The sequence below is a fragment of the Pinus tabuliformis genome, chromosome 4_2, assembly GCF_031772625.1.
Source record: "Pinus tabuliformis cultivar Carrire ecotype Pingquan chromosome 4_2, CPIR1, whole genome shotgun sequence".
Lineage (NCBI taxonomy): Eukaryota > Viridiplantae > Streptophyta > Pinopsida > Pinales > Pinaceae > Pinus > Pinus tabuliformis.
Window position 1 is genome coordinate 1,163,128,667 of NC_142304.1, and position 13,318 is coordinate 1,163,141,984.

The following is a 13,318-nucleotide window of genomic DNA, read 5'->3' on the forward strand; positions in this document are numbered from 1 at the left end:
TATCGGGTGATGTCATTCATATATTAAGGAGATGCATTCATCTCCACTGACATTGTTCATCCAGTGATTGTTCTATACATTGTTTCAAATCTGATATTCATGTTAATGGATAGACAATATTATTTCTAATGTACTGCTCACAAGGAAAGGATGCATCCAGGTAGACATATTTTCTCAACTCCAAAATGCAAGTGAAGCATTTCGCACATACATCAGAGATGGCCTAGCACAGGTATGGTAATCATCATTCTTCAATATTTGCTGGCTCTATGTGTCACATTATAAAATCTTGTAGACTGATTTGTTCTTGTGTTTCCTTGTGTAGATGGAAAAAAATGCAGCTGCTGGTAGAACACCTTCAAGTGTACCTATATCAACACCACCTCCAGTGTCTCCTAGTTTGTCTTCTCCAAAGCTTGCACCTCCATCCCCTCTAAATGCAAAATTACAGTTAAATAAGCTAGAAAACATAATTCCCAACATCCGAGGATGTCCCGAGAATGCTGATGGCAATGGAGGACTGACATCAGTGGCTACTGATCAATTTGATTCCAGAAAGCTTTCCCACATGCGAACTCGAGATGAAAGAGATGAAAACAATGTTGTTTCAGGAGGTATGTTACTGTCAAATGTGCTTTAGGTGCGAGCTTTTGACTGGCTTGATTGAAAATTGAACTGAGGTGTTGAGCGCTATTGTTTAATGAAGGTGAAGCAAAATCAAACAATGTGGCACCACTTGGGACACTGGATGCAATTAGAGAGAGAATGAAGAGTATACAGGCAGCTGCTGCTGCTGGAAATATTGAAAGTGTGCCATTGATGTCTTATTCAAATGGTTCTCTCCCAGCCTTTTCTCGAAATTTTGCCTCTCAACCAGCAGAATCTCTTTGCCCAGAAATGCTCCCTCAATCTGGTGGTGTTCCTGCCATGGATGAAAAAGCATTATCTGGGTTACAAGCGCGAGTCGAAAGGTTGAAGTATGGGGTAATTGAACCATTGTAATATCCAGCTGGTATGGAATCATTTTTCCTTTGGATTTGCATATACTCAGAATGCAAAACAGACTTTCATCTGACAGGTTTTGAGCAGCAATATGCATGTTCGGAAAATTTCTTGTAAGAGTCTTTTCAAATATTTTGAAGCTGCACTATGGTTCCTGAGCTCATTTCTTTGCTTATGTATACATGTCACTTGAAGCCATGGTGCATTCAAAGGAATAGTGATGTAAATAGTAAGGTATCTAGTTTAGCTGCATTTATTTCATCGGGGAGGCACTAGCAATAGTGCTTTTTTGTAAGGTGAATAATTTGATAACCTTGTGTGCATATCATACATTCTGTAGGTGGAATCATCAATTTTCTTGTGTCTCTTAGAATTCATATGAAAAGCTCGGGACTCTGAGTTGAGTTTGGGGCAGCAGGTATCCATTTGGAAGCTTTGTATACAAGGATCACATTGAAATTTTTGGATGTCCGCATTATTTTAATTTTCAAGTCATTGGTTTCAGGTTTTGCTATTCTTTTGCTCTGAAAATTTAAATTACGATAAGATTGAGAAAATCTTGATATTTTGTGGGAGGTTTCGATAATTATCGCTCTGCACAATGGCTTCTGACGCATTGTTTTTCGAGACCATGAAATAGGGTTCGGAGTTTTTTATTGCTACGATATATTAATTTCTTGTGGCACTCGTGAAAAATTCGGTCTGTATGCATGTGAGATCTAAGAAATTCTATTATATTTATTGATGATATGAAACGTGGGTTTTGGTATCCTTTGAACTGGTGCCATGAAATATCCTGACATGTCTTGTAAGAGCATACAAGCAGTTTTAACCATGTAAAACCATGTTATTAAATACAAATTACACAGAATGTAGTAAACTCATTGCTTCTTTTTGCAAGTTTACGTCACAGTTTTGGATTATCCTAGCTTTGACTTGTTGGTGTGATTCTGTTTTATTTATTTTAATCACATTGGTAATTTTATTTATTTAATTCTTTGGTTCCTGCAAAGATTTTTATCGTCGTTGGGAACCTATTTCTGTCAATACAGACCAGTATTTATTTATGGGATTTGTTGATCTTAGGCTCAGAAGTAAAACCGAATATGTCTACCAGATCAAAAAGACCAGATATAGTCTGAGCATGCTTGAAGAGATGCTGATGCAAAGAGACTATAGAGTTAAAATATATTAAAATGTACTAAGATAATATATAAATTGTAACATTCAAATGCAATAATAAAGCACCTGGTAAGGATAATAAAATAACGTATGACTAAAAGCCAGATGTCCAAAAAGCACAGTTGCCGGAGAGCAACGTTGGCAGTTCAGTAGCGTAGAGACTGAGTTCAAATACACAATAATTCCTATTATTGGGCATGGTGAGGAACTTTGTACAATTAATATGGGTATGTTTTCTGGAAATATAGACTTCTATTTACGTAATGCGAAAGTTCTATTGTAGATGTTCTTTAACAGGTTTTGCAGTCAATAACTTAGAACAAAACGTTAATTTAAACACTTTAATATGGTTCATTTATTTCCCATGTGTAATGCGATAGTTCTTTGTTGGGGATATGTTAAAAGTAAGTTTGTTCCTTGTTCTCAGTCCTCGATGTGACATAGGGTGTTCTTTTATCTTAGGTTTGATTTAGATCATATACTCTGGTCGATGTTGGTAATCCATTTCATCATTTGAGAACATGCAAATATCAATAAATTTTTGTTGTCTAGCTTTAGTTTATTTATTGTGTTTCAAGAAATAAATTTCTATTGAAGCAGAAATCAAACCTTGTGATTCAACAAGCAGTCTCCCATGAAAACAGGGAAAGGTATGTTCACTGATACTGTTCAAAACAGTTGCAATCATATCCTAACTCAATCTCTAAACAACATCGCTTACTAATTGAACATGTTGAACATATGGTGTTTGTTTATTTTTTGGTTTTTAGGGTTTTAATTTATATTTTATCTTCGATCAAAGCCATCAATTTTTGAAGCTTCAAATGGCTGCTTTATGGCATTGCAAGTTAAATTAAGGATTGATCCATTTGCACAAAAGCATACAACAAATTATTTTATGGTTCAAGATTTCCTTCCATGCATTTAAATAACTCTCTATAGAACTCTCTGTAGGATTTTGTAGATTGATCCCTAGTCCTCTCTAGTCCCTTAAATCTGGTTAAAAAACTAGAGCTTGTTTTTCGACTTGCAATGTAAATCATTGATAATGTAAATCATTGATAACTGGGATGCCCATATTTCTTATGATAAGATGCTATTTGTTATTTTGCTTTTCAAAATAGGTGTAGAGAGGTAGAGTTATGGGATTGGAAGACCACTCAAACTCTTTTTGGGCTTCTAGTGATTCCGGTGATTCTCCATGGTTGTGAACTATGGGCTAGTAATACCTCCTACATGCAGTGGAGACATTGGGAAAATTCAGAAGCGTTTGATTACAAACAAATTTAAGATTAAAAGTGCAGTTCCTTATGATATCTTGTTAAGTGAAACAAGGACTGCTCCTATTGAAGCAATTGCTATGGTGCGAGTCATAAGGTATTTAAAAAAAATTGAGCAAATGGAAGAGGGTAGATTCTCTGAAGTTGTCTTTAATGATAGATTGTGCAAGAGCAAAAAAACTTGGATGCAACAAAATAACAAATGGTTTAGTAAATGGGGTATTTGCTTGAACGTGTGTCCCATAAACAACAAAGAGATAAAATCTTTTGTTATGGAAAAGTTCACAAACGTACATGGGATAAAGAGCTAGGAAGAAAAGAAAATTACTATATTGAAGTGTTTAATCCCACTCATAATCATCAACCAAAAGCATACATAGAGGCCAATATCTCTTGGAGAGCCAAAATTCTTATTGCTCAGTTAAGGACTAATTTTCATCAACTCCGTTGTGAAACAGGGCGCTGGAAAAGGCCAAAGGAAGTGTGGGAGGAAAGGGTATGCATTTTTTGTTCTCCCGAAAAAGTGGAAACAGAAAAACATTTCATTTTAGAATGTGAGGCCTTCAAAGACAATAGGGAAAGTTATGCAGACATGTTGGCAGCTAGCTCTTGGGATAATCTAATTAGCGAGGGGTTTGTCGAGACGCTGAGAGCATTTATTGTGAAGTTTCACAGAAAAATGGTCGAATACATGAAGCAGATGAAGAAGCAATCTGTTCCATAGGTTATTTTTAGCTTCGTGTATGTTAAAATAATTTCTTCTTCTTCTTCTTCCTCTTGCTCTTGTTTGATACATTCATTGTGACTTTGCATTGTAGTAGTAGTAATTGTACAAGGGGTAGAGGAAAAGACAAACACCTTGTATAATTGTTATTTTTGATGTGGTACAAAGTTTTTTTCTCATATGAGAAGTGTTTCTTCAAATTCTCACTTTGAAATTGGATGGATAGCCAGTTAAAGAGAAATTTTGTCTACAAAATGTTGAAACTGCAATTGTATATGTTCTTTATAATAAAAAATGATATAAGTTTTTTAGAAAACATTGGTTTTAAAGTCAACCATTATTATGATAGCTACATGAGTGGAAGAGATATGAGACTGCCATTATGTAAGTTTCTTCATCCTAATGAAATTTATAATCCATTTTAGTTTTTATTTTATTTTATTTTTATTTTTAACTAAAAGGATTTTTAGTAAGTAAAATCTGCAGGTGTACTTGAAGTATAATGGAATTAATACTACAAGGAAAATTTTCCGATGATTCTAAAAAGGAGGCAAAAAATATATTAGCCAAGAATATATTTTTGCAAATTGCTTGCACAAGATGGTACAAAAACAAAATATCTCTAAGATTTAATTGAAATTGACCTCCCACGAGATTCACAAGAGGCACTAGATTTTGGGGATTTCTTGTTTTTTTCTTTCCCTCGTATTTTGAATTGGCTTGTTGTTCCTCTTCTTATTGGGCTGGTTTTTCTCATAAATCTCAGACGAACTCTCTTCCTTGGCGTGTGAATTGATGCTCTCTAGAGGTATTTGATTTGGATATGGTTGATCTTCTTCATCTACCATTGTGGCTTCCAAGATTTTAAAGCTTTATAACTATCCTTTGAGGCAAGATGTTGATGAGATTTAGGCTTTGCTAGATTGAGGTCTCTTAGAGAAGGTTATCTTGTTCTTCCATGAAATTGGTTTGAATATTCCTTGTTCATGATTACTTTGTGAAGTTGTTGGAGAGATAGGTAGAGACAGAGATAGTGGAGCTTTTGGACAACTTCATTCAAAGTGGTCATAAGGAAAATTTTAAGGATGGAAAATTTTCTTGAAGTTTAAAAACATTGGCGAATCTCACTAATCCCTAATATGCAAACTATAAAATGTTTATTGATATATTTGTAAAATTATTCAAATTTATAATGATTTTATATATAGTCTCTATATAATGTTGGCGATTTTTAAGGTAAAATAATTTTATATTCTAAAATTTGGGCGAATCATCTTTTATAAAATTGGAAATTGGCGAATCTTTTTTGTGGAAAAATCATGGAAAATTAGCCCACTGGGCGAACATTAGCCCCTAAAATTTTCCATGACTCATACTCATGGTAAAAATTGAATTTAAAATGAACTTGCTCATAATCTAGAGCTTGATGATGGGATCAACCCTCGAAGTTGAGTTGAATCGCCTTAGGGAGTCTTTGAAAAATTTATTTCAACACAAAATTTGGAACAAAAGTTAGTCCCTGCGTTGAGAACTGGTAATGTAATCGCTGAATTGATCACCTACGACTTTGAAAACACCATAGTTGTAACAAAGAAGGGGGTTATGCAAGAATATTATCCTAGAAGTGTAGAAGAGATTTTCATGGTAGGATTAAAATCTAGAATCTAGGGGGTGAGAAACATTCCCCTGGAGCCCATGAAATAGGGCTCGGATTTGTAGATTAGATCCTTGTTTGCTTTGCTTTTATAAACAAAAGGATAACATTCGTTTCCACAATATAAAGTGTTAACGAGCACATTATTTGCCTAAATTTTAGAGATCCATTCTAAAAGAAATTTATAACTCAGCCAAGTCCGATGAACTTACCAATCAGGGATAGCAAATCCAAAATCAAGAAAAGGAATCTATTAATTTTATGTTTGTTTTATGCTTAGAGCAATTTATTTCGATTTTCATAGTTAGTTCAATATCTTTTTCAGATTAGCAACCACATAAACATTACAGTAAATTGTAGATAAAACATAAACATAAATCACAAAAGACAAGCCAAGACAAGAGGACACAAGATGTGGCGCTAGGCAGGGACAAACCCCAATGTGGGGAAACCCTTGATCAATTCTTCTTATATGTTCTTCAATAGTTCAACAGAGAGAGAGAGAGAGAGAGAGAGAGATAATACATTACAACATAAGTGTTGTCAACACTTTGACTTATGTAAATAAGAGCATAGATCATCTCTAAGAAGATGATACATGAGATAGTTGAAGACATGTTGCTTCAACTGATTCTCCAAGGCGACTCCTTCACCTACCATTGTGCTGCACCTCGTCATCCTGATGCACTTCACCGTGCTGCATCATGCTGCACCCATCATTCACTATGCTGGACCTCATGACCATGCTACACACATCATATTGTTGCACCTTATGCTGCCACTACTGTCCCATGTGCCATTGTTGCACCATGCTACCACAACTGTGCAATGTGCCATTATTGCACCATGCTACAGTAGTTGTCCCATGCACCATAGCTGTACCATGCTAGCCACTGCTGTCCCATGTGGCATACAACTGTCCCATTGTTAGTCATCCATTAATTCGGTCACTTGACGTAGCATGCAGTTAGGGCATCATGGACCTGTGGTTAGGGCTTCCTCTTTTAGATTTCTATACCACAAAACCTAGAACAAGTGGAGAGAAATCAAGAGTGAAGCGTGTAGAAATGACAATCAATTCACTTCTTTATATACTAAAACATGGAGCACATGTGGGTGTTATTTAGTCGCTGGCCGACCTTGACGAATTGTCTTATAACACAAATAAATTCATAACTCCATGAATACTTGTCGAAATCGGATGATCTTTAGATCAAACCTACATCTCTTGATGAGAGGGATCTAAGAAAAATATCAGTTGCCATAAATAAGATGACTCACATGGAATTTGGCCCCAATTGCCAATTTTAACATTCCCTCTTAACTAGGGAGAACTCCATCCGTTGATCCATCTGTCAGACTGTACTATCTCTACCATCAGTGCCCTGCACTGGTTTGCTCTGCTGAAACATGAAGAATTGATTGAGAATGTTTCATACCATTCTCTACTGACCCGAAGTCAGTTCTATATGAAGAGAGTTTGTCGTACCACTCTTACTGATCCGAGATTAGTTCCAAGATAGTGAGTTATATCACTCTTACTGACCCGAAGTCAGTTTCATTGATCCCAGATCAATATCACAAAAGAGTGTCTCAAACCACTCATACTGATCCCATATTAGTTTCATTGATCCCAGATCATTGGAGGTCATCCTAGCATTGGTAGTGCCGTAGATACAACAATGCGTCCATCGATAGTACTACTATGGTCCCTAACCCCATTTCCCTGCTTATTGGCCATATGAGAGGTTCTTACCATGAGTCTGACACTGCATGGGTACGATGCCTCGACATGAGAACCCTTCATCCTGTCCGTAAGTCGTCACGGGGTATCACAAGGGAAGGATAAACCGTTCACCCAGTACACAACGTACCATTAGGGGAGGGTGAGTCGTCCTATGGTTGCTTGTTGCTCTTAGAAGTACCCCAAGCCCCCCGGAGCTCCTAGAGCTCAATGCATGCATCATGTAGGACCCTCATAAGAAGGTCTCTCAATGACTCCAAGTCATTCCGGAAAGTTACAAATTTGACATTTTCTTGGGGCTTTGACAGAATGTCTGCGACTTGCACATCAGTCCCAATGTGATGGAGCCTCCTCGCTCATCGACGTACAATATCCCAGATAAGGTAGTATTTGATGTTTATATGCTGGAGCAATCATAGAATACAACATTCCTCAACAATCGAATCCCCCCCTGGTTGACACAGAAGATCACGGTGGTATCCATCATGTGTACAAACAACTCACTGAAGAGCTTCTGCAACCAGGCAGCTTCACACGAGGTCATACTCGTAGCTATGTATTCAATCTCAGCGGTGCTCAAAGCAACCGTCTTCTGCTTCCTACTCATCCAAGATATCGAGCAAAACCCAAAGGGAATCAACACTCATAAGTGCTCTTGAGATCCTCCACACTGCCTGCTCTGTTAGCGTTTGAATAATCATGCAGCTTCACATTTCTGGCAGTGTATCTCAATCCATGAGAGATTGTGCCCCGAAGATATCTCAGAAGATTCCTGGCACCAATCCAGTGAGGTTCAACCAAATATGAGCCCAACATGCTAACTGCAAAACATATATCTAGACGGAAGTTCACCAAGAACATCAAAGCGAACGAGTTTATGAAACTCAGAGGCATTTCCCAAATCTGGTCCGACATCGCTACCACATAACTTCTGAAAGTTAAGCTCAATCGAGGTAGTCACGAGCTTGCAATTTACCATTCCAAATCCGGAATCTAACTCCCTCTTGCTACTGCAAATGAGAGGGTATGCACTTGTCAGAAAGAGGCCATCCTTAGAAGGTGCCTGTATGAGAGGTCTATCATCCACAACCTTCAAGCAATGTTTTGGATCGACTTCACTTTTAGTGAATCTCAGCTTCATTAGACAACTATCAATCCTCTCATACCATACTTGGGGTGTTTTGCTTCAAGCCATAGAGGGATTTCTTCCACCTGCATACATGAGATTCCCGATGAATTTCAAACCCCTCGGGTTGTTCCAAACTTGTGGACCTGCTACATGAGGGAATAGTTGCTTTGTAAGATTTTCCTTCGGTACATCTCGGACATGTACCTTCATGCACTTCTTGAATTCAGGCACCTCTGTCTTCATTTGAGTCACATCGGGTAGGGTCCCATAATAAGTAGACCTTCGGTGCTATAAATGAGATGTGACAACTGACATGGTCCCCCATGGACTTCCTGCAACTTGATACAAATTGCCAACCCTGAACTCAAAATCATCTTTGAAAATTCTATTTTCAAACACGTACCTTTCCATCGATGAATGCCACTTTGAAACCTTCGACTTCCATTGTCGAAATGGACACCAAGTTCTTCTTGCGATCATATACATAAAAGAGATTCTTGTAAATGAATTGAGTTACCCTCATTCACTTGAGGGGTAACATTCCCTACACCCTTTCTGGGATGGGTGGCATTGAATCCAAGTATAATCTCATGATTGTTTCCATCTCTATCAAGTTAGAGAGAGCAACCTTCTATCTGATGAAGTGCCTTGAAGCACGACAATCAATAAGCCAGATTCCTAAAGAGTTTGAAGGAGATGGCCAATACAAGATAATGCTTCTTATCTTATCAGAAATAATATTTGATTGTTCATACTTGGGGTTTCTTGCATTATTTGAAGAGTCAGCCATTACCTTGATGTCTTGCATTACTTGTCATTCCTTCGATCATTGAAGATGTCCTTGGAATGATTGTTAACATCATCAAGTGATGTGTCTCTACCAATCAGATACTCTTTCGCATAATGGCCAAACTTATTGCAACCAAGGCATCCTCCTTTCCTTCCACCCTTAGATCCGAACTTCCCATTGAAGTGATCTTTAGGTAGGCCATTAGAAGCTTCCGTTGCGCCAGCCTAATAATATTCTCTGCTTCGATTTCACCCTTGGTGAATTTGAAGAGGGATAAGGAATCCATTGTTCCTTTTATCCTTTCCAAACTGTGTTTGGTGATGGCTATTTCACTCTCGCTTAGGCTTTGTCTTCACCTCAACTCAGATACCATGTTAATTTTAGATATGTTTTATGCTTAAAACAATTTATTTCAATTTTCACAGTTAGCTCAATATCTTTTCCAGATTAGCAATCACATCAGCAAGTAAACTGCAGATAGAACATAAACATAAATCGCAGAAGACAAGAGGACACAAGATGTGGTGCTAGCCAAGGACAAACCCCAGTGTAGGGAAACCCTTGATCAATTCTTCTTATATGTTCTTCAATAGTTCAGCAGAGAGAGAGAGAGAGAGAGATAATACATTTACAACAGAAGTCAACACTTTGACTTATCTAAATAAGAGCATAAATCATCTCTAAGAAGATAATACATGAGATAGTTGAACTCAGTTGAAGACATGCTGCTTCAACTGATTCTCCAAGGTGACTCCACCTATCACTGTGCTGCATCACGCTGCACCCATCATCACTATATTGGACCTCATGACTATTGGGTTGTGTTATATTCTTTCCACGACTAACCTACGTAGTGAACCGGGGGGTTATTGATTGTGTAGCGGGGGGATCACAGGGGGGCGGCAGCCCCCCCTGTTCGAGGGGTTTGAGGAGATCTTCTTCAAAATATTTTTCATTCTCTTCGTCTTCTAGGTCTTCTTTAGGCTTGATGTCATCATTCTCATATTCAGCTTCTACGATGGGTTCTGGATTTCCTTCTTAGTTTCTATCATCTTCTTTACTAGTGGTCATGGTCAATGCTCCTTTGAGTGAAGGTCATGAAGTTTGTCCCATATACCTTTTGCTGGCGAACATTTTCCTAAATTGTTCTTTATAAAATCTGGTAGCCCATTCAAGATTTCTTTCATTGTTTTTGTTGGGTTGTGTTATATTATTTCCACGATTATGCTACGTAGTGAACCGAGGGGTTAGAGGGGGGGTGCAGCGCCTCCTTCGTTGTGCCGATTGCGCAGTTGGGGGGTTACAGGAGGTTTTAGGGGGGCGGGTAGCCCCCTTCTACGGTGTCTGGGGTAGCGCCTTGGGAATTTTTTTTTTGGACCCTATATTAGGTTGGGCGGACCTACCTATGGTTTTCGGTCCATGGTTTTGGACGCGATGGTTTTCGGTCCATGGTATTGGATGCTTCAGCATGTATAAATATGTATTGTAGCATTGAAAGGAATATAATGAAAAATCAAGCTTGTAGTCCCAGTTTTGGGATCCAGGGGAAAATCTCTGTGTATATGTGTTTTATGTGTTATGCTTTCGCATTGTTTATTTTATATGTTTTAGAATTCGTATGCATGTAATTTCTATACAGGGTTAAAATCTACAATGACCATGCTGCACACATCATATTGCTGCACCTTATGCTGCTACTGCTGTCTCATGTGCCATAGCTGTACCATGCTAGCCACTACTGTCCCATGTGCCATAGCTGTACCATGCTAGCCACTACTGTTCCATGTGGCATACAACTGTCCCACTGTTAGTCATCCATTAATTCAGTGACTTGAAGTGGCCTGCGGCTAGGGCATCATGGACCTACAGTTAGGGCTTCCTCTCTTAGATTTCTCTACCACTAAAACCTAGAACAAGTGGAGAGAAATCAAGAGTGAAGTGTGTATGGAAAGAAATGACAATCAAGTCACCTCTTTTTATACTAAAAAGTTGAGCACATGTGGGTGTTATTTAGTTGCTGGCCAACTTTGACGAATTGTCTTATAACACAAATAAATTCATAACTCCATGAATACTTATCGAAATAGGATGATCTTTAGATCAATCTTACACCTCTTGATGAGAGGGATCCAAGAAAAATATCAGCTGCCATAAATAAGACGACCCACATGGAGTTTGACCTTAGTTGTCAATTTTAACAGAATCATATCCACCATTTTTTGAAATATACCACGGGTTAGAGAACCATGACCATTAGTGTTGCGGTTGGAAAGACCACCCGTTGTACAAGCAATGAACTCAACAAAATTGATTGAGAGAATAGATTAGCCAAGCCGATAACAAGCCAATGCCATAGAAAACCAAAGGTGAAACCTTGAATCCATAGCATGCACTCTCGATTTGCCACAAAAATTGAAGCACTCTGTACACGACCATTGTAAACAACTGAGCTAGACACAATAGTTGAAAGCAAAATGAAGTGAACAAAGTTCGTTCTTCCGGTTAACTACTCCATGAGACTTGGAATATGTAAATCTCCATTGAGATACCATAATATATATATATATATATATACACTAAAAGTATGAATAAGAATGATGATACAATGAGAGTGAGGGGCTTGCTTATATATTAGGAAGTGCATCTTCATAGAGAGTCATGTTCCATTTAGACATGCCTCTTCAACTTAATTACTAATTAACTAATCATTATTACAATTATCCTCATTACTTATATTTATATTATTTATATATATTTTATTACATTGTCTTCCTCTTCAGAAAAGCTTTGTCCTCAAAGCTTGTTGATGCAAAAGGATTGATCTCTTATTTGGTTTCAAATGTTTTCTCGTCTTGACACTGTCATCTTTGTTGATACAAGTTGATATGATCTTCTAAGTGACAAACAAAATTGTCGCACTGAGAAGGGATTAGACCATCTTAGATTAATCTTTTGTGGAATATTTTGATCACTGGAATTTTGTAACGAATTGTCATCATAGGACTGGATTGAGGTTACATCATTATTCTTTGGAACATCAGTTTGTTGTTTCTGTTTTGAATGGTCCCGATACATAGTTTGGTTGAGTTGTCTACTTATGATTCAGATGTCGATAGGGAACCTTTCTGAATTGACTTTCCCTTATTAGGTATGTGGATTTTTTTGATTTCCTTCTAGTATTACAATTGTTGAGTTAGGTACACAATCTTCGTTTGGAATTTTCATCATCTGGATTGTAACATGTGAGTGTGCTTTTCATTCAACTGATTGACCCTCTTCTTGAGTTTTGCTATTGAATGGTTCGATATTTGTTTTTTTATATTCATTTGGGGATGTTATGATTGGTGACTTCGATACTTCCTCTTGAATACAAGGCTCTAACTTGTCTTTTAATGACTTCTTGTCCTTAATTTGTGTTAGTAATTTTTCGCTATGATCATAAAGTCGCAAGACTTCTTCATTTCTATCAATAGTGACTTTGTCAATTTCAGTTTGCATATTTTGTAATACTTTTTTACCTTCTTGAAAAATTACTTTTGAGATATCTTAGATGTCTTCTAGTGTTACTGAATTTAACTTCTCGGTGACATTGTGTAGTGTTATTTTTTTTTTCTTTTTGTAAGAGAATGTCAAATACTTCTTTTTCTTATTCAGGATGAAGGAACCAAGAGTTTCCATCTAGGTTGAACCTAAAATAATGTCACCTTCATCACTCCGTAGTGTTTGCACTGAGAATTGTGATACAGATGTATAATTTCCAATGTTTAATTGTAAATTGGCTGTCATATATTTTTTTGTTAAAAAAATCAAAAT

At 37.3% G+C, this 13,318-nt stretch overlaps 1 protein-coding gene across 1 annotated transcript in view; it reads left to right on the forward strand.

Annotated features, from left to right (window-relative positions):
* The window catches only part of LOC149173801 (protein MOR1-like), a 163,508-nt gene extending 161,992 nt beyond the window's left edge, over nucleotides 1-1,516 (forward strand). The window contains exons 52-54 of the mRNA XM_089424746.1: nucleotides 161-232; nucleotides 326-614; nucleotides 707-1,516. Of these exons, the coding sequence (XP_089280872.1) occupies nucleotides 161-232; nucleotides 326-614; nucleotides 707-1,002 (657 nt within the window). The 3' untranslated portion in view covers nucleotides 1,003-1,516. The remainder of the gene's footprint in view (nucleotides 1-160; nucleotides 233-325; nucleotides 615-706) is intronic.
* The last annotated feature ends 11,802 nt before the right edge of the window (nucleotides 1,517-13,318 follow it).